The sequence below is a fragment of the Carassius gibelio genome, chromosome A9 (assembly GCF_023724105.1).
Source record: "Carassius gibelio isolate Cgi1373 ecotype wild population from Czech Republic chromosome A9, carGib1.2-hapl.c, whole genome shotgun sequence".
NCBI lineage: Eukaryota > Metazoa > Chordata > Actinopteri > Cypriniformes > Cyprinidae > Carassius > Carassius gibelio.
This window is the reverse complement of record NC_068379.1, coordinates 8,345,392-8,370,618: the sequence shown is the minus strand read 5'-3', so window position 1 is coordinate 8,370,618 and position 25,227 is coordinate 8,345,392. Positions and strand designations below refer to the sequence as shown.

General features: G+C 42.5%; 1 protein-coding gene across 2 annotated transcripts in view; it reads right to left on the bottom strand.

Moving 5' to 3' along the window:
* The window catches only part of LOC128019601 (tripartite motif-containing protein 16), a 39,263-nt gene that overhangs the window by 11,109 nt on the left and 2,927 nt on the right, over positions 1 to 25,227 (bottom strand). The window contains exons 2-6 of one of the 2 annotated variants that reach the window (XM_052605679.1): positions 22,885 to 22,980; positions 22,506 to 22,739; positions 21,473 to 21,632; positions 21,303 to 21,362; positions 12,832 to 17,737 (exon numbers count right to left, since the gene is read on the bottom strand). The exons of the other annotated variant lie outside the window; for it this stretch is intronic. Of the exons in view, the coding sequence (XP_052461639.1) occupies positions 17,193 to 17,737; positions 21,303 to 21,362; positions 21,473 to 21,632; positions 22,506 to 22,739; positions 22,885 to 22,980 (1,095 nt within the window). The 3' untranslated portion in view covers positions 12,832 to 17,192. Of the gene's footprint in view, positions 1 to 12,831; positions 17,738 to 21,302; positions 21,363 to 21,472; positions 21,633 to 22,505; positions 22,740 to 22,884; positions 22,981 to 25,227 lie in introns of those variants that run through there. 2 annotated transcript variants of the gene reach the window in all.

Genomic DNA, 25,227 nt, shown 5'->3' with positions numbered 1-25,227 from the left:
CGATCAACACGTCATTCACGAGTGCTTGGAAAACTCCTGGCGAGTTGGAGACCCCGAACGGCATCACCAAGTATTCAAAGTGCCCTCTAGGGGTGTTAAAGGCGGTTTTCCACTCATCCCCCTTTACTGATCTGGACCAAATGATAAGCATTACGTAAATCCAGTTTTGTGAAGATGGATGCTCCCTGTAACCTCTTGAATGCAGAAGACATCAACGGCAAAGGATAGGTATTCTTTAACCGTGATGTTGTTCAGCTCTCAGTAATCAATACAAGGTTGCAGGGAACCATCCTTCTTACCAACAAAAAAGAATCCCGCCCCCGCTGGAAAAGAGGAAGGACGGATGAACCTTGATGCCAGAGAATCAGAAATATATTTCTCCATGGCCTCCCTCTCCGGAATGGAAAGAGAGTGGAGTTTGCCTTTAGGCGGGCACTTACCTGGAACAAACTCTATGGCACAGTCATAGGGACGATGCGTAGGGAGAGAAGCAGCACGAGACTCACTGAACACTTCCTTCAGGTCCAGATACTCTGCAGGCACGTTTGACCAAACCATAGTCTCTTCCTGAAAGACAGAAACAGACACAGCAGGACAAGCAGAAACCAGACAATACTTATGACAACGTTCACTCCACAAGGTGATGGTGTTGGAACCCCAATCAACTCATGGGTTGTGTTTGACCAGCCAGGGATGACCTAACATAATGGGTGCCAAAGGGGAGTCCTTGAGGAGAAGGGACAGGGTTTCGGTGTGATTGCCAGAGGTGAGGAGAGTCATGGGTCCTGTAGTGTGGGTGACGTGTGGCAGTTCCTGGCCATTGAGTGTGCTGACAGTAATTGCCGGCCACAACTCAGTCAAACACCCTCTTCATTTCCTTGGAGAGGGAGTGGAACGAGGCGCAGCATTGGTCATGGTTTTCCCACACCACCGTTCCCCACAGAGCAGCTCTAGTCTCAAAGGTGCGAGGCTGTAGAGAAAAATGCATGGAAAATTTTGTCAAGAATGTTCTGCAGTAATTGGGCTCACCAGAGTAGCTTTCCGGCACCGGAAGGCAAGGCTCGGGCCTCGCCAGTCATTACAGTAGTGGTAGTGGTTCTCGGGGATGGCCCGGAGAATGGGCGGTGCGGGTGGCGTAGCGGGAGTTGTCAGCTGATGGATTTGCTAGGTGAGCTCAGACACCTGTGTCACCAGTGCTTGGACTGCGCGTCCGGTGTTGACTATGCTCTCTTGCTGCTGATCCATGCAGGTGATGCTTTGGTGAGTGAACTCCGTGAGTGATGGTGGTCAGAGCGTTCTGTAATGACTGGAAGGAGGTGTCTGATGGGCTGATGACTTCCTTGTTCTATAAAGTCCCTCCTTCAGAAATACGTAACGACTTCTGATTGGGCCAGCGGTTCCTGTGTTGTGATTTGACAGCAGCTTAGAGCATGCGGCCCTCCTGGAAACGAGATTGGGCTAGAACGCACGTGCTGGATATATACTTATAATCACAGGAGCATTTTTACAGAAACTGTTAAATGCACCAACTTAAATAATAAAATACACTTACCGGTTGTGGTCCATAACCAACGCCTTCTCCAGACAAAGAGGGAACTGCACCATCTTTCAAGAATAATCTTTGTGCGAATCTGGCATTAAACTGATTGAGATTGAGGAAGTTGTCCTCAGCAAGCTGTCCTCAGCAAAATGTGCTGTACATAGTTTTACATGTGTATTATAATTTTCGGGAACCGAGTTAAACATTGAATGTAACCATTAATCTCCAAGTATAGCATCCCTGGGAAGCCCAAACAAAGATGACACGTTTCAACGACATGGCAAACACAAACGCAGCTCTTCCTTCTTCTCGTCGGAGCGCAACAAGACCACGCCCCACTTTTTGTGAATTCATGTGGGTGGAGGTTAGTCAAAAGTTTTAGTGACGTTTTAGTGATGTCATTACTGCAGAAACTAGAGGGATGTAGTCCAAATGGGTCGTTTGTTGTAGGCAAATTCTGTTAAATAAAATATCTCACTTGGCATTGAACTTTGAGCTTTAGAATTTTACAGATATTATTTATACTCTAACAAGAACATTACACACTAACTAAAGATTAAAAGATGGGATCACGAAGAAGGGGACCTTTAAGCAGTCATACAAACAAATAACACGGAGACAGGAGGCTGGGAGAGTGCTGTAGGTCGGGTAGCAATCCAGGGAGTGACAATGTTCAATGGTGATCCAGGTTTTGGTGGTGAGTAGGCAGCAGGAGAGAGTGACACAGGAACTGCGGTGTGAGAGCCGTGAAGGTGAATCGTGAAGTCTGTGGAAAGTGAGGAGTGGATGGGGTTCCGAAACGAAGACAATCCTACGATGAGAAGAAACATGAAACGGGAACGAGAGAATCAGGAAGTAACACTGGGACTGCATACAACGCTCTGACAAACACAAGACGAAAGACAGGCCAGTATGTAGGGAATGGGTAATGAGTAGCAGCTGGTGATAATGAACAATTAACGGAGAAGCCCACATGTAACAATCAGTGCTGACGCAAGACACACACACACTCCACCCACATAGTGCAAAACCCGAGCCACGGTTTACCAACCGTTAGAGGAACAGCAAATGAAATATCATCTTGCCCTAACGTCCCCAGGGCAGGAATATTACTCACATATAATGACTGAAAGTACAGGTAATCCAAGATTGATGTTCAAAACAATTAACAAACTTCTTAAACCTCATAATCAAACTACTGATTCCTCTGTTGGGTTGTGTAACAAATTTCACAAATACTTTACGGAGAAAGTTCAAGATATATATAGCTCCATGGCTACCGGTCCATCTCAACTATCTGAAGAGCCCTATCCTTTATATTTATCTTCTACTTTCATTAATTTTGTCATTGTCACCACAGATGATATTTCAAAACTGGTTATGTCTATGAATTTAGCTTCATGCTCACTTGATCCAATACCTAACAAGATTTTTAAAAAGTGTCTAACACTATTATGCCCCTCCATCACAGGCATTATTAATCACTCCTTATCAACTTAAGTTAGCTGCCATCACGCCAGTCGCAAAAAAGGCTAGTTGTGATATGGAGAAACTGTCTATAGGCCTATCGCCCATCTACCTTTTCTAGCTAAGGTCTTGGAACGGGTTGTAGCTGGCCAGTTAAAGCGATATCTGTCTATCAATAATCTCCTAGAACCATATCAGTCCGGATTTAGATCAGGCCATAGTACTGAGACTTCTCTCGTCCGGGTTGTAAATGATCATTTAATTTCTGCTGATATGGGTGTCTGTAGTATTTTGGTATTGTTAGACATTACGCCTCTTTTAACACTATATCACATGCTGTCCTTCTTGAAAGACTGTCTGTATATCTAGGAGTCTCTGGTACTGCTCTTAAATGGTTTACATCTTATTTTACAAATCGTTCCCAGTTTGGGGGGGCACAAATCTTTGCCAACTCTAGTCCAGCAAGGTGTCCCACAGGGGTCTGTGCTTGGTCCATTCTTTTTTAACATCTATATGTTGCCTTTGGGTGACATTATTCATAAGTTTGGTTTAGGTTTTCATTGTTATGCTGATGATACGCAGATCTATATCAGCATGCACCCTGATCCTAATCATTCGGTTACAGCCCTTAGCACCTGCTTCGATGTGATAAAATCCTGGATGCATGACAATTTTCTTAAGCTTAACCAAGAAAAAACAGAACTTCTTTTTTCGGTACATCAACATCTTTACTCAAACTGAATATTTCAGTGTTGACTACTGTCAAGCACTTGGTTACTCCATCTCTTCAAGTGCGTAATCTTGGCGTTATTTTCGACTCTGAACTTATGTTCGATGCACATATGACATATTAAAAAGGTATCAAAGATTACATTTTTCCACCTTAGAAATATCGCTAGACTGCGACCATTTCTATCATTGCCAGATCCAGAAAGGCTTTTACATGCCTTTTTTTTACATTGAGGCTTACTGCTAGGCGCTCTATCTTTGTCTCCTAAATAAATCAATCAAAAAATTACAATGTATAACCATGTAATAATGCCAGTACTTTCAGATTTACATTAGCTGCTGATACAAGCGTGTATTGAATTCAAAACAGTTATTTTAACATATAAAGCTATTCATGGGACGGCTCCTGCTCATCTCTGCAGTTTAGTCACTGCTCATGGGCCAGCTTGCACCTTGTGCTTTTCCAGGTCATGCATTCTCCAGCAGCCTCGATAACCACGACCTAACTAACTATTAATAAACAATAATTAGGAGTTTACTGAGGCAAAAGTCATAGTTAATAATTATAAACTTGCTGATAATTTTCTCACCCCCATGTCATTAAGATGTTCATGTCTGTCTTTTTTCTGTCGAAAAGAAATTATTCCAGGATTTTTCTCCATGGACTTTAATGGGGATGCTAGCTGGTCTGTGTACTCACCTTGTCGTGTCTTGTCTTCAGGCTCCAGTGTCTTTAGCTGTTTTCCTCTGCCTCCTGTTCTCACGAACGCAGTGCTCCTAGAATCTTCCAGCTTTCATTCCTCTGGTCTCGGCTGTCGAATGAGCTAAACTGTGGAACGTTACTTATCTGCTTCGACTTCTCATTCTCTCACTCGGGTGCATTCCTCAACCATACGAGCTAAACTGTGGAACGTTACTTATCTGCTCTGTCTCATCTGCTTTAAAAAAGCACAGTGTAAATTCACAACTGAATCCAGCCTGTTTCTCCTGACAGAACAGTCTGACCACATTATGGATTCAGCAGGATCTGATCCACTTCCCTCGGCTCTCGTACAGCAGGGAGTTTTATTACCTGGGACAGGTGTTCTTCACACCTGTCCCACGATTCCAAACCCCATGCCAACAATACGCTGGTCTACGATGGCGATCCAAATGCCTGTCAAGCATTTCTCTCCCAGTGCTCGCGGGTGTTTTTTCTGCAGCCCCGGCGTTACGCAAATGAAGAGGCCAAAGTTGCTTATGTTCTTACACTTCTTTCGGGCCGTGCTTGCGAATGGGGAATTGCCGTATGGAGATCGCGGGCTCCCTGTCGTGCCACCTTCGCGGATTTTAATCAAGAGATGGCCAAATTGTTAGATCGCTCAGCTCAGGGTGACGAGTCGGCACCCAGTTATCGCGGCTGTCGCAGGGGAGGTACTCAGTCACTGATTATGCCATCCAGTTCCAGACGTTAGCCCTGGCGTGTGGCTGGAATGAGCTCCAAGGGGGACCACTTCGCCCTTCAGTGCCCGTTAAAAGCCAGGGCCCACCAGTGAGGCGGAGAGTCCTGGTGAGCATGGTTCTCAGTTCAAGCTCTCCAGCAGCGCGCACTAAGCTGCCATTCAAACTCTCTTTTCAGAGTCATTCACACACTAGACTCACCCTTGTGTATTCAGAGGGGAACTTTCTCGATGCTGCTTCTGCTCACTGTTGGAACATACCGCTTATTCCTCTGGTTAGTCCCGTATCAGCATGGTCATTAGCGGGCAGTCCCCTTACCACCATCACCCATTTCACACCCAAAATTAATCTTCACATTGCTGGCAACCATTGTGAGCAGATTTAACTGTTTATCATTGATTCCCCTAAGGCTTCTTTAATACTGGGACACCCTTGGTTACATAAGTAATATCCACACATTGACTGGGTCAGTAATTCAGTTTTAGCCTGGAGTCAGTCTTGTCACGTGTCGTGTTTGGGTGCTGCTTTTCCTCCTGTCTCGGTGTCTTGTGTTTCACAGGAGGATTCCTCTGATCTGACTGGTGTTCCGGCGGAGTACCATGATCTTCGGGCGGTCTTCTGTAAGGCCCAGGCCACCTCACTACCTCCGCATCGCCCCTACGACTGTGCCATTGATCTTCTCCCGGGCTCTTCTACACCTAAGGGTCGTTTATATTCCCTTTCGGGTCCTGGGAGTGAGGCCATGGACAAGTATATATGTGAGTCACTTCAGGTTGGGCTCATCCGCCATTCCTCCTCTCCTGCTGGTGCTGGGTTTTTCTTTGTTCAAGAGAAGGACGGCTCCCTGCACCCCTGTATTGATTACAGAGGTTTGAATGACATTACTATAAAGAACAGGTACCCCCTACCTTTAATGTCTTCTGCTGCTTCATTGCAAGTGTATGACATTTGGTATAGAAATAAACAATGGTAATTAAGTGCTTTTCCTACAAATGAGAAAGAAAATACAGGGTATTAAAACCGTTTGAACTATAAATAAAGTCAGTATGTGAGGCTAAATAGATGGCTCCGAAAATTCTTCACAAAGAACACAAATAATGGCCTTCTCAGCTGCCATAGTTGCAACACTTGCGTCATCAGAACAGTGTGTTCAACGCATCACCGTTTCTGTTTAAAAAACGTTGTGCAACGTTTTGTCGGCGCTGAACGCAGCCCAGCTGTTTTCTTCAGCTGAATCCAGCTTCTTATTCGCAGGTTCTATTGACGCTCTCTGTTCCACCTTAAAAGATGCGATGCTTCCGCATATTGACGCTCAACTTAGGGGCAGAACTATGAAGTCAATATAATGCTCCATATATATGCAAAAGAATAAAGTTTTGCAAACGAAAATGAAAGTACTGAGAAAATTAAATGTGCTTTTTGCAAACAAAAATAAAAAATTCCAAAAGAAAATGACGTATAGGGAGACGTAAATATGTTTTTCAAACAAAATAAAGAATTGCGAAAAATACTAATTAAAAACTACTAATTTGTCTGCAACGCTGCTTTTTGTGTTTCAGGCAAGTTAATCTTTACCAAGGGTAAGACTCTGCCACACTCTGCTAAAATGCCTTGTTTAAACACACCCCACATGTCTACGCCACGATCAACACGTCATTCACGAGTGCTTGGAAAACTCCTGGCGAGTTGGAGACCCCGAACGGCATCACCAAGTATTCAAAGTGCCCTCTAGGGGTGTTAAAGGCGGTTTTCCACTCATCCCCCTTTACTGATCTGGACCAAATGATAAGCATTACGTAAATCCAGTTTTGTGAAGATGGATGCTCCCTGTAACCTCTTGAATGCAGAAGACATCAACGGCAAAGGATAGGTATTCTTTAACCGTGATGTTGTTCAGCTCTCAGTAATCAATACAAGGTTGCAGGGAACCATCCTTCTTACCAACAAAAAAGAATCCCGCCCCCGCTGGAAAAGAGGAAGGACGGATGAACCTTGATGCCAGAGAATCAGAAATATATTTCTCCATGGCCTCCCTCTCCGGAATGGAAAGAGAGTGGAGTTTGCCTTTAGGCGGGCACTTACCTGGAACAAACTCTATGGCACAGTCATAGGGACGATGCGTAGGGAGAGAAGCAGCACGAGACTCACTGAACACTTCCTTCAGGTCCAGATACTCTGCAGGCACGTTTGACCAAACCATAGTCTCTTCCTGAAAGACAGAAACAGACACAGCAGGACAAGCAGAAACCAGACAAGACTTATGACAACGTTCACTCCACAAGGTGATGGTGTTGGAACCCCAATCAACTCATGGGTTGTGTTTGACCAGCCAGGGATGACCTAACATAATGGGTGCCAAAGGGGAGTCCTTGAGGAGAAGGGACAGGGTTTCGGTGTGATTGCCAGAGGTGAGGAGAGTCATGGGTCCTGTAGTGTGGGTGACGTGTGGCAGTTCCTGGCCATTGAGTGTGCTGACAGTAATCTGATGTGACAGGGGAAGGATGGGAAGTTTCAGGTGATGTGCAAGGTTAGTGCCACCTAATAGTTGCCTGAAAACTTACTACCGGGCTGACTCTTTTACCGGACATGTGAGCAAAAGATGTCCAGAGCCACCTGCCAAGGTGCGAAACTTGATGGCCACGGAGAGATTTCCCTGCTTGACATCCGCAAGCTCTCGGGCCGCTTCCTTGCCGGCCACAACTCAGTCAAACACCCTCTTCATTTCCTTGGAGAGGGAGTGGAACGAGGCGCAGCATTGGTCATGGTTTTCCCACACCACCGTTCCCCACAGAGCAGCTCTAGTCTCAAAGGTGCGAGGCTGTAGAGAAAAATGCATGGAAAATTTTGTCAAGAATGTTCTGCAGTAATTGGGCTCACCAGAGTAGCTTTCCGGCACCGGAAGGCAAGGCTCGGGCCTCGCCAGTCATTACAGTAGTGGTAGTGGTTCTCGGGGATGGCCCGGAGAATGGGCGGTGCGGGTGGCGTAGCGGGAGTTGTCAGCTGATGGATTTGCTAGGTGAGCTCAGACACCTGTGTCACCAGTGCTTGGACTGCGCGTCCGGTGTTGACTATGCTCTCTTGCTGCTGATCCATGCAGGTGATGCTTTGGTGAGTGAACTCCGTGAGTGATGGTGGTCAGAGCGTTCTGTAATGACTGAAAGGAGGTGTCTGATGGGCTGATGACTTCCTTGTTCTATAAAGTCCCTCCTTCAGAAATACGTAACGACTTCTGATTGGGCCAGCGGTTCCTGTGTTGTGATTTGACAGCAGCTTAGAGCATGCGGCCCTCCTGGAAACGAGATTGGGCTAGAACGCACGTGCTGGATATATACTTATAATCACAGGAGCATTTTTACAGAAACTGTTAAATGCACCAACTTAAATAATAAAATACACTTACCGGTTGTGGTCCATAACCAACGCCTTCTCCAGACAAAGAGGGAACTGCACCATCTTTCAAGAATAATCTTTGTGCGAATCTGGCATTAAACTGATTGAGATTGAGGAAGTTGTCCTCAGCAAGCTGTCCTCAGCAAAATGTGCTGTACATAGTTTTACATGTGTATTATAATTTTCGGGAACCGAGTTAAACATTGAATGTAACCATTAATCTCCAAGTATAGCATCCCTGGGAAGCCCAAACAAAGATGACACGTTTCAACGACATGGCAAACACAAACGCAGCTCTTCCTTCTTCTCGTCGGAGCGCAACAAGACCACGCCCCACTTTTTGTGAATTCATGTGGGTGGAGGTTAGTCAAAAGTTTTAGTGACGTTTTAGTGATGTCATTACTGCAGAAACTAGAGGGATGTAGTCCAAATGGGTCGTTTGTTGTAGGCAAATTCTGTTAAATAAAATATCTCACTTGGCATTGAACTTTGAGCTTTAGAATTTTACAGATATTATTTATACTCTAACAAGAACATTACACACTAACTAAAGATTAAAAGATGGGATCACGAAGAAGGGGACCTTTAAGCAGTCATACAAACAAATAACACGGAGACAGGAGGCTGGGAGAGTGCTGTAGGTCGGGTAGCAATCCAGGGAGTGACAATGTTCAATGGTGATCCAGGTTTTGGTGGTGAGTAGGCAGCAGGAGAGAGTGACACAGGAACTGCGGTGTGAGAGCCGTGAAGGTGAATCGTGAAGTCTGTGGAAAGTGAGGAGTGGATGGGGTTCCGAAACGAAGACAATCCTACGATGAGAAGAAACATGAAACGGGAACGAGGGAATCAGGAAGTAACACTGGGACTGCATACAACGCTCTGACAAACACAAGACGAAAGACAGGCCAGTATGTAGGGAATGGGTAATGAGTAGCAGCTGGTGATAATGAACAATTAACGGAGAAGCCCACATGTAACAATCAGTGCTGACGCAAGACACACACACACTCCACCCACATAGTGCAAAACCCGAGCCACGGTTTACCAACCGTTAGAGGAACAGCAAATGAAATATCATCTTGCCCTAACGTCCCCAGGGCAGGAATATTACTCACATATAATGACTGAAAGTACAGGTAATCCAAGATTGATGTTCAAAACAATTAACAAACTTCTTAAACCTCATAATCAAACTACTGATTCCTCTGTTGGGTTGTGTAACAAATTTCACAAATACTTTACGGAGAAAGTTCAAGATATATATAGCTCCATGGCTACCGGTCCATCTCAACTATCTGAAGAGCCCTATCCTTTATATTTATCTTCTACTTTCATTAATTTTGTCATTGTCACCACAGATGATATTTCAAAACTGGTTATGTCTATGAATTTAGCTTCATGCTCACTTGATCCAATACCTAACAAGATTTTTAAAAAGTGTCTAACACTATTATGCCCCTCCATCACAGGCATTATTAATCACTCCTTATCAACTTAAGTTAGCTGCCATCACGCCAGTCGCAAAAAAGGCTAGTTGTGATATGGAGAAACTGTCTATAGGCCTATCGCCCATCTACCTTTTCTAGCTAAGGTCTTGGAACGGGTTGTAGCTGGCCAGTTAAAGCGATATCTGTCTATCAATAATCTCCTAGAACCATATCAGTCCGGATTTAGATCAGGCCATAGTACTGAGACTTCTCTCGTCCGGGTTGTAAATGATCATTTAATTTCTGCTGATATGGGTGTCTGTAGTATTTTGGTATTGTTAGACATTACGCCTCTTTTAACACTATATCACATGCTGTCCTTCTTGAAAGACTGTCTGTATATCTAGGAGTCTCTGGTACTGCTCTTAAATGGTTTACATCTTATTTTACAAATCGTTCCCAGTTTGGGGGGGCACAAATCTTTGCCAACTCTAGTCCAGCAAGGTGTCCCACAGGGGTCTGTGCTTGGTCCATTCTTTTTTAACATCTATATGTTGCCTTTGGGTGACATTATTCATAAGTTTGGTTTAGGTTTTCATTGTTATGCTGATGATACGCAGATCTATATCAGCATGCACCCTGATCCTAATCATTCGGTTACAGCCCTTAGCACCTGCTTCGATGTGATAAAATCCTGGATGCATGACAATTTTCTTAAGCTTAACCAAGAAAAAACAGAACTTCTTTTTTCGGTACATCAACATCTTTACTCAAACTGAATATTTCAGTGTTGACTACTGTCAAGCACTTGGTTACTCCATCTCTTCAAGTGCGTAATCTTGGCGTTATTTTCGACTCTGAACTTATGTTCGATGCACATATGACATATTAAAAAGGTATCAAAGATTACATTTTTCCACCTTAGAAATATCGCTAGACTGCGACCATTTCTATCATTGCCAGATCCAGAAAGGCTTTTACATGCCTTTTTTTTACATTGAGGCTTACTGCTAGGCGCTCTATCTTTGTCTCCTAAATAAATCAATCAAAAAATTACAATGTATAACCATGTAATAATGCCAGTACTTTCAGATTTACATTAGCTGCTGATACAAGCGTGTATTGAATTCAAAACAGTTATTTTAACATATAAAGCTATTCATGGGACGGCTCCTGCTCATCTCTGCAGTTTAGTCACTGCTCATGGGCCAGCTTGCACCTTGTGCTTTTCCAGGTCATGCATTCTCCAGCAGCCTCGATAACCACGACCTAACTAACTATTAATAAACAATAATTAGGAGTTTACTGAGGCAAAAGTCATAGTTAATAATTATAAACTTGCTGATAATTTTCTCACCCCCATGTCATTAAGATGTTCATGTCTGTCTTTTTTCTGTCGAAAAGAAATTATTCCAGGATTTTTCTCCATGGACTTTAATGGGGATGCTAGCTGGTCTGTGTACTCACCTTGTCGTGTCTTGTCTTCAGGCTCCAGTGTCTTTAGCTGTTTTCCTCTGCCTCCTGTTCTCACGAACGCAGTGCTCCTAGAATCTTCCAGCTTTCATTCCTCTGGTCTCGGCTGTCGAATGAGCTAAACTGTGGAACGTTACTTATCTGCTTCGACTTCTCATTCTCTCACTCGGGTGCATTCCTCAACCATACGAGCTAAACTGTGGAACGTTACTTATCTGCTCTGTCTCATCTGCTTTAAAAAAGCACAGTGTAAATTCACAACTGAATCCAGCCTGTTTCTCCTGACAGAACAGTCTGACCACATTATGGATTCAGCAGGATCTGATCCACTTCCCTCGGCTCTCGTACAGCAGGGAGTTTTATTACCTGGGACAGGTGTTCTTCACACCTGTCCCACGATTCCAAACCCCATGCCAACAATACGCTGGTCTACGATGGCGATCCAAATGCCTGTCAAGCATTTCTCTCCCAGTGCTCGCGGGTGTTTTTTCTGCAGCCCCGGCGTTACGCAAATGAAGAGGCCAAAGTTGCTTATGTTCTTACACTTCTTTCGGGCCGTGCTTGCGAATGGGGAATTGCCGTATGGAGATCGCGGGCTCCCTGTCGTGCCACCTTCACGGATTTTAATCAAGAGATGGCCAAATTGTTAGATAGCTCAGCTCAGGGTGACGAGTCGGCACCCAGTTATCGCGGCTGTCGCAGGGGAGGTACTCAGTCACTGATTATGCCATCCAGTTCCAGACGTTAGCCCTGGCGTGTGGCTGGAATGAGCTCCAAGGGAGACCACTTCACCCTTCAGTGCCCGTTAAAAGCCAGGGCCCACCAGTGAGGCGGAGAGTCCTGGTGAGCATGGTTCTCAGTTCAAGCTCTCCAGCAGCGCGCACTAAGCTGCCATTCAAACTCTCTTTTCAGAGTCATTCACACACTAGACTCACCCTTGTGGATTCAGAGGGGAACTTTCTCGATGCTGCTTCTGCTCACTGTTGGAACATACCGCTTATTCCTCTGGTTAGTCCCGTATCAGCATGGTCATTAGCGGGCAGTCCCCTTACCACCATCACCCATTTCACACCCAAAATTAATCTTCACATTGCTGGCAACCATTGTGAGCAGATTTAACTGTTTATCATTGATTCCCCTAAGGCTTCTTTAATACTGGGACACCCTTGGTTACATAAGTAATATCCACACATTGACTGGGTCAGTAATTCAGTTTTAGCCTGGAGTCAGTCTTGTCACGTGTCGTGTTTGGGTGCTGCTTTTCCTCCTGTCTCGGTGTCTTGTGTTTCACAGGAGGATTCCTCTGATCTGACTGGTGTTCCGGCGGAGTACCATGATCTTTGGGCGGTCTTCTGTAAGGCCCAGGCCACCTCACTACCTCCGCATCGCCCCTACGACTGTGCCATTGATCTTCTCCCGGGCTCTTCTACACCTAAGGGTCGTTTATATTCCCTTTCGGGTCCTGGGAGTGAGGCCATGGACAAGTATATATGTGAGTCACTTCAGGTTGGGCTCATCCGCCATTCCTCCTCTCCTGCTGGTGCTGGGTTTTTCTTTGTTCAAGAGAAGGACGGCTCCCTGCACCCCTGTATTGATTACAGAGGTTTGAATGACATTACTATAAAGAACAGGTACCCCCTACCTTTAATGTCTTCTGCTGTTGAATTGTTGCAGGGAGCTCAGGTCTTCACCAAGCTAGATCTGAGCAACACCTACCACTTGGTGCGCATTCGGGAGGGGGATGAGTGGAAGACGACCTTTAACACCCCTTCGGGACACTACGAGTACTTGGTTCTTCCGTTTGGTCTTAAAAATGCTCCAGCCATTTTCCAGGGACTCGTCAACAGCATGTTGGATGACATGATTAATCAATTTGTCTTTGTTTGTTTGGATGATATCTTGCCCCCCCCCTCTCCAATTACACACCCAGCATGTCAGATGGGTTCTCCAGCGGTTGCTAGGAAACCAGTTGTTTGTCAAGGCAGAGAAGTGCAAATTCCATGCCGAGTCTGTTACGTTCCTTGGCCACATTATTTCTATGGGAGGGATCAAGCCTGATCCCACTAAGATCTGTCACCCAGTGGCCGATCCCTGATTCCCTTAAAGCTCTGCAGTGTTTCCTGGGTTTTGCCAACTTCTACCGGCAATACAGCAGGAATTTTGGTCAGATCGCTGAACTGCTCACAGCCTTAACCTCCACTAAGGTGTCCTTCAGATGGAACCGGGAGGCACAGGTAGCCTTTGACATTTTAAAGTCCCGTTTTGTCTCTGCACCTGTTTTGTTGGTTCCAGGTCCTGAGGCCCAGTTCATTGTCGAGGTTGATGCTTCGGACATTGGGGTTGGCGCAGTTCTATCTCAGCATTCCCTCCATGACGGGAAGGTCCACCCGTGTGCATTCTTCTCTCGTCATCTCAGCCCTGCAGAACGTATCTACAACATCAGCAATAGAGAGCTGATGGCGGTACGATTGGCCTTGGGTGAGTGGCGTCACTGGTTGGAGGGGTCGGGGCAGCCCTTCTTGGTCTGGACGGATCACAACAACCTTGAATAGATCCGTTCGGCCAAGAGGCTGAGTCGCGTCCGGCCCACTGGGCGCTCTTCTTTGCCAGATTCAACTTCACCCTCTCGTACCGACCGGAATCTAGGAACACCAAACCCGATGCCCTCTCTCGCTTGTTCGAGGCCCCAGGGAGGGAGTTTGCAGCCAAGGCCATCCTTCCTGAGGGGGTGTGGGTCGGGCTCTTTCATGTGGTATCGAGCAGCGGGTTGAGGAAGCTGGTCGAGGGGTGCAGGTGCCAGGAGAGTGCCCAGCGGACAGGTTGCCGGTGCCGGCTGCGCTGCGCTCTGAAGTCCTTGAGTGAGGTCACACATCCAGGTTAGTCTGCCTCCAAGTATTCGGAGAACAATGTCTGCCATCCGACAACGTTTCTGGTGACCTGCTATGGCCACAGATGTTAGACAGTTTGTGTTGGCCTGCCCAACATGTGCCCAATGTAAGCCTGTCAATCGCCCTCCTGATGGTCTACTTAATCCTCTCCCTATCCCTTCCTGCCCTTGGTCACACATCGACCTTGATTTTATCTCTGGGCTTCCCCCGTCGAGGGGTAACACTGTGATTCTCACGGTGGTGGATCGCTTTTCCAAAGCAGTTCATTTCATCCCCCTGCCCAAGCTGCCCTCCATCCGGGAGACCACCCAACTGGAGGTGGATCACGTCTTGCATCTCCGTGGGTTGCCTGTGGATGTGGTTTCAGATAGGGGTCCCCAGTTAGTCTCCCGGTTCTGGAGGGAATTTTGTAGACAGATTGGGGCCTCTGCGAGTCTGTCTTCAGGTTTTCATCCCCAGACCTATGGGAAGTGTGAGCGGGCCAACCAGGATCTAGGAAGAATGCTCCGCTGTCTAGCATCCAATAATCCGAGTTTCTGGTGCCAGCAGCTCTCCGTTGGCAGAATACGCTCATAACACCCTTCCTGTAGCCACGTCAAGTATGTCTCCTTTTGAGTGTGCCGTTGGTTATAACCCACCTCTGTTCCCGTCACAGGAACCCGAGGAGGATTTTGGTCCAAACCTCTGGCTGAACCAAGTCTGCAGCCGATCGTCGCCGGACCTCTCCTCCTGCATATGTGTGTGGTCAGCGGGTTTGGCTTTCTACCAAGGATCTGCGTCTCCGGGTGCCTTCTCGTAAGCTGGCACCCAGATTCATTGGGCTATTCCGCATCACCAAGGTTGTTAGTCCGGTGGCGATCAGGGTCAAGCTTCCTCCTACTCTTGGTCAGGTTCACCCGGAGTTTCATGTTTCCAGGCTCAAGCCAGTGTTCTCTTCCCCCCTTAATCCTGCTTGTAGTCGCCCCACCCCCTCATCTTGTGGATGGATCTCCTACCTATACGGTTAAGAGATTACAGGATGAGCGGCGACGCGGCAGGGGGTTTCAGTATCTTGTGGATTGGGAGGCTTGTGTTCCAGAGGAGAGGTGCTGGGTGCCGTCCCGGGACATTCTGGACTACTCGTTGATTGAGGGCTTCTGTCTGCATCGAGGTAGGCCCCTTCATGGAGCGCCAGGTGATGCTCCTGGGATGCTCTCTGATATACTAGCTGGTCTGTGTACTCACTTAATTAGTGTGATTAAATCTTGAGTCAAAGTTGGAGGAAGGCACTGTTTACTCTAATAATTACTTTTATTTATAAAAGTATGTGCATATATTGCATAACTACTTTCCAATACATACAATATAAAAAATAAAACATAAATGCAAGTTATTTATTATTGTTAAAAAATGTCATAGAAGTCTTGCTTAGGTGAGGTGGGATTTGCAGTCTGACAATCACAGTCATGTAATCACATAAAACATATGTTTAAAATAAAATCCAATAGATAAATACACGCATTCATATCATTTGTGTTTTTATTTTGATATTTTCCATATTTATTCTAAATGGATTCATTGTCCAGTCGTCCAACAGTATTAAAGACAATATATTATAGTGTCAGACCTTCAGTTACAGTATTGAGTTATTATTTAGAGATTAAATAGCTCATTGTAACTGATTCATCTGATTTTTTGGGAGAAAAATCTTGATTACGTTTCTAAATTTCTTATGAAAGTTTTCAACTGTAAATCATTTTGAAACATTTAACCTGTTTCTCATGTCACCCCGTCCCGTATACGGGACGCCTACGTTGACTATACTATATTACAATCAAATTTAATCTAATCTTGACAAACTAAATATCGTTGGAAAGGTCTAAGACTCCCAAATATATATTATACCAATATTTTTTGTTAAAAATTATGTAGGAAAAGTAATAGATCAATTTATGACAAGAGTGCACCCTCAGAAATCTACATTACAAAAGGAGCTTTGACCTTTGTTTAAAAAAAAGACTTCCTCGTTGCCTTTTTCTCTATCACATTTTAGAAATCATCAGAAGTTATATATCACTTGAAAACATAAAATCTCAAAATTCATCCTTTAAAACCCATTTTAAAATCAGACATTGCATTACCATGTAAATGGCACATCAAAATCATGTTACAAAATGTTTTCAGTCATGAATTATAAAAATTTAGGTTTGTATCATGCACATTCAAGTCTATCTTCAAAAATGTGAGTGACAGTTAACAGGTTAAAGCAGTTTGGGTTAACCATGCAGGACTCAACACTGATTATTGTCAGACTTTCAGAATCCCTTATTCTTTAATTAAGATTATAATAATTTAATTTTAAAGCACAGCCTCCATGAAATCAGACTTTAACACCACTTTTTAATTTGAGATCATTCTGAGCTTTAATACAGATTTAAAATCACAAGAAATAGTTTAATAGCTATGCTACTGTTTTAAAAATAAAATATTTGCAAAGATATGACATGAAACACAGGCATCTAACAGTTAATCTTAAAAAAAAACATATACATAAACCCAAGCAGGAAATAAAACAGTTATCATATAAACATGTCCCGTTCTGTGTCTTAAACTCCTGGAACATTAGTGTCTCATATTTTAGAGCAGTCAGTGCAATTTATTAAAAATATTCAATTAAGTCTGTATGTGTGTGAAAATTTTCAGATTTAAAGCCCCTTTGTAATCTTCAACATTTTCATAAGTAAACTATAATAATAATAATAATAATAATAATAATAATAATAAATAACAGTAACTGTAACTAATTAAAGTTACATTTATTTTGTAATTGAATGACTTAACTCCGTTGCATGTGAGTAGTTACTCCCCAACACTGGTTAGGTCACACAATTTCACTGCTGATCCACGATGAACTGCAAACCCAGGATAGAGAGGCTGAGTAAATGTGGTCTTGAATCTGTGGATGAGGCTCATTGTGTCAGAGACGCTGTAGAAGGACATAGTCCCTGCTCTGTGATCCACATACACTCCTATTCTCCTGCAGCTGAAGAGTTCAGGGAAATCAGAACAACTGCCATTGTTCCAGAATGAGTAACTAGAAGGAGAACAAGACAGTCTCCAGGATTGATCATTATATCCAAATAAACACTCATTTCCCCGTCCCTTCCTACTTATGTTTTTATATGACACTGATATACCCACACCAAGACTCCCGCTCCACTCAGTCTCCCAGTAACAGCGTCCACACACACTCTCTCTACACAACACATGCAACAAACTATCAAATCTGTCTGGATGATCAGGATACTGCTGGACTCCGTCAGTGAAGGTAACTGCTCTGTTCCTCTCAGACAGACGGAGGTGTTTATTCACTGTGTTTGGATCCAGAGTGAACCCACTGGAATCTGATGGAGATAAAACAGAATCACTGAACTGAATTTAAATGAGTTTGTCATAAATGTTTCTGTAAATGTGGGAGCCTCTTGGGGTATGTTGCATATTATTGTATAAAAAAATATATAACTTTATTCCATGGTCTGTCTGAACACTTGACTCTGATCGGCTGTAGGTATACATTAAAACCGTTTAATGCAAAGGTAGTTCCAAGTCAGTTTAATCACTGTTCTTTAATGTGCTGCTTTTATTGACACACACACACATTCAGGAGCACAGGAACTTGTTGTCAAGGCTTCCTCATTATTTTTATTAATAAATTATTAATTTTATTAATAGCTTAGATACTGGACCGTTGCATTATATTCCTCAGGAACAAGGAGGTAAAATCGCTGTTTAAAAGATTAGTTCACTTTAAGAATAAAAATTTCCTGAAAATTAACTCAAATTAACCAAAGATTCGCACTCAATCTTTTTACATCTGCTAGTACATTTATCATTGCTACATTGCTATTACCTTTATCATCACATGAGAAACACAAAGTTTCAATGCCTTCTTCAGAATGATAATTTACTCACATCCTAGAAAAGGTAGTATCCTCACAATTATATTCCTCCTTAGAGAAAAATGGTATCTGTGAGGATTTCCAGTCAGGATTTAGACCTTATCATAGTACTGAGACTGCTCTCCTTAGAGTCACACATGACCTGCTCTTAACATCTGATCGTGGTTGTATCTCTCTATTAGTGCTATTGGATCTTAGTGCTGCGTTCAACACTATTGACCACAACATTGTTTTGCATAGACTTGAACTTGGCATTAATGGAAGTGCATTAGCATGGTTAAAAACGTACTTATATGACCGCCATCAATTCGTAGCAGTAAATGTAGAGGTACATATTGATCACAAGTGTAGTATGGAGTACCTCCAGGCTCAGTACTAGGGCCGCTACTCTTCACGCTTTATATGTTACCCTTGGGAGATATCATCAGAAAACATGGTATTAGCTTTCACTGTTATGCTGATGATACTCAGCTCCATATTTCTTCGCGGACCAGCGAAACATACCAATTTGAAAAACTATCATGCATAGTCGATATAAAAAACTGAATGAAGAGTAATTTCTTACTGCTAAATTCTGTAAAAACAGAAGTGTTAATTATAGGACCTAAAAACTAATAACCCAGAACACTGTCTAAGACTTGTTGGCTGCTCTGTCAATTCTTTGTCATCAGATAGGAACCTAGGTGTGCTATTTGATCGCAATCTTTCCTTAGAAAGCCACGTTTCTAGCATTTATAAAACTGCATTTTTCCATCTCAAAAATATATCTAAATTACAGCCTATGCTCTCAATGTCAAATTCAGAAATGTTAATTCATGCATTTATAACCTCAAGGTTAGATTATTGTACTGCTTTATTGGGTGGTTGTTCTGCACGCTTAGTAAACAAACAACAGCTAGTCCAAAATGCAGCAGCAAGAGTTCTTACTAGAACCAGAAAGTATGACCATATTAGCCCGGTCCTGTCAACACTGCACTGGCTCCCTATCAAACATTGTATAGATTTTAATATATTGCTTACTACTCATAAAGCCCTGAATGGTTTAGCACCTCAGTATTTGAATGAGCTCCTTTTACATTATACTCCTCTACGTCCGCTACGTTCTCAAAACTCAGGCAATTTGATAATACCTAGAAAATCAAAGTCAACTGCAGGCGACAGAACCTTTTCTTATTTTAGTGCCTAAACTCTGGAATAATCCATTGGTCGGGAGGCATACACACTCTTGCAGTTTAAATCTAGATTAAAGACCTATCTTTAAAAGAAATCTGGTTTACACATAACACACTAATATGCTTTTAATATCCAAATCCGTTAAAGGATTTTTAGGCTGCATTAATTAGGTAAACCGGAACCGGAAACACTTCACATAACACCCTATGTACTTGCTACATCATTAGAAGAATGAGATCAGAGGGTCACTGCAGTCACCCGGATCCAGTACGTATCCAGACATGATGGTGGATCAGCACCTAGAAAGGACCTCTACTGCCCTGAAAGACAGCGGAGACCAGGACAACTAGAGCCCCAGATACAGATCCCCTGTAAAGACCTTGTCTCAGAGGACCAGCAGGACAAGACCACAGGAAACAGATGATTCTTCTGCACAATCTGACTTTGCTGCAGCCTGGAACTGAACTACTGGTTTCGTCTGGTCAGAGGAGAACTGGCCCCCCAACTGAGCCTGGTTTCTCCCAAGGTTTTCTCTCCATTCTGTCACCGATGGAGTTTCGGTTCCTTGCCGCTGTCGCCTCTGGCTTGCTTAGTTGGGGTCACTTCATTTACAGCGATATCGTTGACATGATTGCAAATGATTGCACAGATACTATTTAAACTGAACTGAATGATGACATCACTGAATTCAATGATGAACTGCCTTTAACTATCATTTTGCATTATTGACACACTGTTTTCCTAATTAATGTTGTTCAGTTGCTTTGAGGCAATCTCTTTTGTTTAAAGCGCTATTTAAAGGTGACTTGACCCCCATGTTATTTTAGTCAAAAATAAATTAGGTTTTTTGAGGACAACAACAGGCTGAGGTCCAAATCTGCAGTTTCATTGCAGCTTCAAAGAGCTCTACATTATCCCAGCCGAGGAATAAGGGTCTTATCCAGTGAAATGATCTGTCATTTTCTAAAAAAAAAAAAAAAAATCATATACTTTTTAATCATTACGGAGGCCCGAAATTGAAATGCAGGAAAAAAATGTAGGCTAAATCGTGTGCACGATTTACTAATTTGTTTAGCCTCAACTCCTCTAGAGATGAACAGTTTAGTTTTACCATTTTCGCACTGGTGGTAGCACTTTTAGCTTAGCTTAGCATAGATCATCGAATCTGATTAGACCGTTAGCATCTCGCTCAAAAATTACCGAAGAGTTTCAATATTTTTCCAGTTAAAAACTTGACTATTTAAAACTCTAGCTACATCGTTTACTAAGGCCGACGGAAAATAAAAAGCTGTGATTTTCTAGGCTGATATGACTTGGAACTATACTCTCATTCTGGCATAATAATCAAGGAACTTTGCTGCTGTACCATAGGTGCAGCAGGCGCAGTGATATTACGCAGTGCCTGAAAATAGTCTAGCTGTGTAGTTGCTAGTTTGTGTAGTTGCAGCAATAGCAGAGCAAAATAAATGTTATAAATTAATTCATTCAAATAAATGTGATATTACCACACTATATGTTTGTTTTTTTATCTTAGAATATTTTTAGAAACTACATTACCTTACTCTATATGTGGACTATTTAGATTAGGGTTAGAACTTAATTTCATTAAAGATGAATGACTCTATATCCACAGCATTTTACATCTGCTCTGTTTATGAGAAGTCTTTTAAAAGTCAAACCTTCTCAAACCTGCATTTATGGTCTGGTAAAGTTTTATTTGTCTAGTTTAGAGTTTATTTATTGTTCTCCAATAATGTATTTAATTTTTTATTTTATTTTTTTATTACTGATCTATTTAACCATATGTGTGTGTGTGTGTGTGTGTTTCATGTCTTACATTGTAGAAACTCCTTTCTGATCTTTGGTTCATTGGTGGGGATAATTTCAATGTATGTTGCTAAGGGAAAAGACATATTATTTATACACACAATAATATATTAATATATTATTTGAGATTCTTCAACATGATGCAAGACTTATTTCTAAGCATTATTTTTTGCTTTTTACCTTTGCCAGAAATCTTGTCAATTTCATCTCTACAGAAATCCTCTAGTTTTTCTTTCAGTTGAGAGATAGACTTTCTTACATCATCAAAAGAGAGGAGAGAGCTTACAGTGACATCAGGAATATCTGTAGATTCAGGGGATATAGCAAGAGATTGGAAGGTCTACAGGAAGAGATAAACACAAAAAATATATTATACAAAAAATAAATAACACTTTTATAACACCAGCACTACAATCAAATACAGTATTCACTCTTTTCTTTTTTCTTTTTTTTCATTCAAATCATTTTAAGATTTGGGTCTTTAATGACATAACCTACCACTTTGATAGTATCTGTGTTTAATTTGCAATGTAAATTTACATTCATTCAGTTAGTAGGCACTTTTAATCCAAAGTGAGCATTACAAGAAAGAGATTTATTTTAAGAAGGTAATAAACGGTGAAGTGCCAACCGAACAAAGCTATGAACATTATCTAGAATAGTTCTGCATCAGGATACAGTTATAGAAAATATTTCCTGAATTTTGTGAGGGATTGAGCACTTCAGGTAGGGTCAAAGTTTCAGTTTCACCATTAGGTGGATGTATTGGACTGGATATACTGTAGCTGAGTGAGGTGTGGTCTATGTGCAGCTGACAGTTCTGACAGTGAGTTCTTTAGCAATCTGGAGTATAGCACTAGATTTTAACTGAGGAGGTGGAGGCCAGAAGGTGAAAACCAGTTCAATATACATAACATCTCATCTGGTCTATGAGATTTTCTTAATCTGTTTCATCCATCAAGCAAAAAATCGTGATGGCTAAGAAAAATTACAGCACTTGTCCTCAGTAAACCACATGATTCATGTCTGTCGCAAATGTTAGAGACAGGTTAAGTTTATTACTTGGGGTAAAGGGTTTGTTTAATTTAATAACCATAATTTTGAGCAATAGTAATAGTGATGTTTGCCTTAGCAAAAACAACCAACCCAATTTAAATTAAAATTAAAATTAAAAACATCAAGACTATACCCATCTGTGTTTCAGATCTGTTACCTGGAGGAAATGTATGTGATCATCTGTTTGTGAAATCTGCTCCAGTTCAGCGCCTCTCCTCGTCAGATCATCAATCTCCTGCTCCAGTCGATATATGAGTCCTTCAGCTCGACTCACTGCAGCCTTTTCCCGTTCTCTGATCCGCTGTTTCAACTCAGAGCGGCTTCTCTCAATGGAGAGGATGAGCTCAGTAAAGATCCTCTCACTGTCCTCCACTGCTGTCTGTGCAGAGCGCTGTTAGACACACATCACAATCATCTCATACTGGTGTTTCACACAGCCTGTGACCCACAGTGGGCTTCAGTGGGACTGAAAAAGCTCAAACACAGGAAGAGAGTCCAAACTGAGTTTTAAGCATTTGTTATTCCTTCAAACTCACCTTATGAGACTCCACAGCCTCTCTCAGCTCCTCAAGATCTTTCTCCCTCTGCTGGATTCTCTGCTGGAATTTTCTCTTTCTCTCTTCCAAAACCACCTGTATGTAAATCAAATATTAGTGTAAACTTCTGAGATATTTCCTAAAACTAAATAAACAGACAGACTGAAAATTATTGTATAAATTCAATAATAGCTAATCATATTCATTTGAGGTTGCAGAATATGTAGTATGAGACTGCCATGAAGCGGCAAAAATTCAGAAACCAAACTTCATATGGATATTATTATGTAAAATAAAGTTGCACAAACAGATATTGCCACATTTAAATATAATTTTTATACTGGATATTTAATAAAGATGTGATGTGATTTTTCCTTTGGAGTGTTACAAGCTCTTGGTGCATAAAGAAGATCTGTAAAGTTGCAAAGACTAAAGTCTCAAGTTAAGTCAACCACTCATACCTAAAACGGCTCAATCTAACATGCCCCCACATCTACGTCACTATGTGAGAAGATTTGCATAGTGCCACCAAAATGTTCACGCAAAGAAAGGAGGCATTAAGTAGGCATAACTTTTATTCTCGTTGTAGTATTGTTGCTGCCAATGCCGCCATTGTGGAGTTGCTGTGTGTTTCATTGTAAAAGTGAAACTACTTCGTTTAGCCTTCCAAAAGAGGACAATATCCATTTCGTCATGCTTAGAGCTGATCCGTGCTGGACGCTGAGGAAATACATCAACTTTTTATCAAGCCCACTGGCTGTTCCTCACTCAAACTAGACCGCCGTCCATTCCTCAGTTACAACTTTGCAAGGACAGTCTGGTGCTTCTGACACACGTAACGTTTTTTATATTTAAAGAATTTGCACCGATGATAGATGATAGATCCAAATGTGAGTTTTGAGCGCTTGTTGTTTGTCGTTTCTCCAGACATGGTTTAAAGTTTATGCGCCGCGATAAGCAATGCAACGCATAAAAAGATTTTATAGTCAGTACATTATAGTCAGTAATTATGTCCACACTGGATGCAACAAATTGCCTAATTTATAGTGGATTTTATTGTTTTTGTCTTGTCATGCCCAGGACACAGGGCATCAAAGTATGTTAAGGGGCATTACATTTCCGTCACACGCTTGAGGTGTTGAAAATAGCTTATACAGTATAATATTTATCAGCTTATACAGTACCTCGCTTTTCAGAATGATGAGCTTTGTAAAAATCAACGCGTTTCAGAAAGGTGGACCATAGAGGAGCAACAACATTTACTGTACACTACTGTTTTTTAACCTTAAACTGCATAAACACATTACATTAAACCAAATACACAACCTAATGTTCTTTTTTAGCAGACCCCTTTAAGGAAATAGTAACCCCTGAGTAACCCTGCTACTCAAAAACAATGACAACAAAAAAGCCTAAAGCAGCTGAAAATGACAGACCAGTTTCAAACCTTCCTGTCAAAAGAGTTGTGTGAACTCAATAACAAACAATCTGGCTTCAAAAGCAGACATTGCACAGAGACTGTCCTTCTGTCTGTAGATGAAACTAGAGGTGTGTTTCACAGCTAATCACTGGGGAACCTCATGGTTCACTGCTTGATCCTCTGTTTTTCTCCATATACACAACATCACCAGGCACTATCCGAAAGGCATACAGTATGGCTTCTGCTTTCACTGCTACCACTGGGATCAAAAACAATAAAGGCCTGGCATATTTCTGTGTTCCACATTATCTAGCATGTATTTCTCAACTCCAGTCCTTGGGATGCAACATAATGTTTTATATGTATCCCTGCTTAACATACCAACAAGCTAATGAGTAGAATCAGGCACTTTAACAATAATCTAAAACTTTCTGAGAGGTGGGTCCACAGGACTGAATCTGGGAAAGGAACACTGTGTCATTGTACACCAGACACAGGAAAGATGATGTTATGAACCCAGATGCAGGTATTTATTGAAAAGAGGAACGAAGATGACAGGTGAGAATCAACAATGTGATCACGCTATATTTCATGCCTTTTCAGGTAAACAGCACACAACACAAAGGAACAGACAAGACGAGGAGGTAACACTAGGGAGTACTTTTATAGAGATGCTGGAGATAATGCTAGAGATAAATAAATGGAAAGCAATTAGTATGGTGGAGCCGGGGGATCATTGCACCCAGGATAAACTGGGAACCCCACCAGAAGAGGAGCAGACACTGGTAAGCTGGAGGGAGTGGGTGTCTTGACGGGACTAGTGGAGACTAATGAGTTTGGAGACCGGGCAGGACCGGCAGAGACGAGAAGACTTGAAAGCAGTAAGGAACAGGAGGAAATTATGGAGTAAATTAATTCAAAAA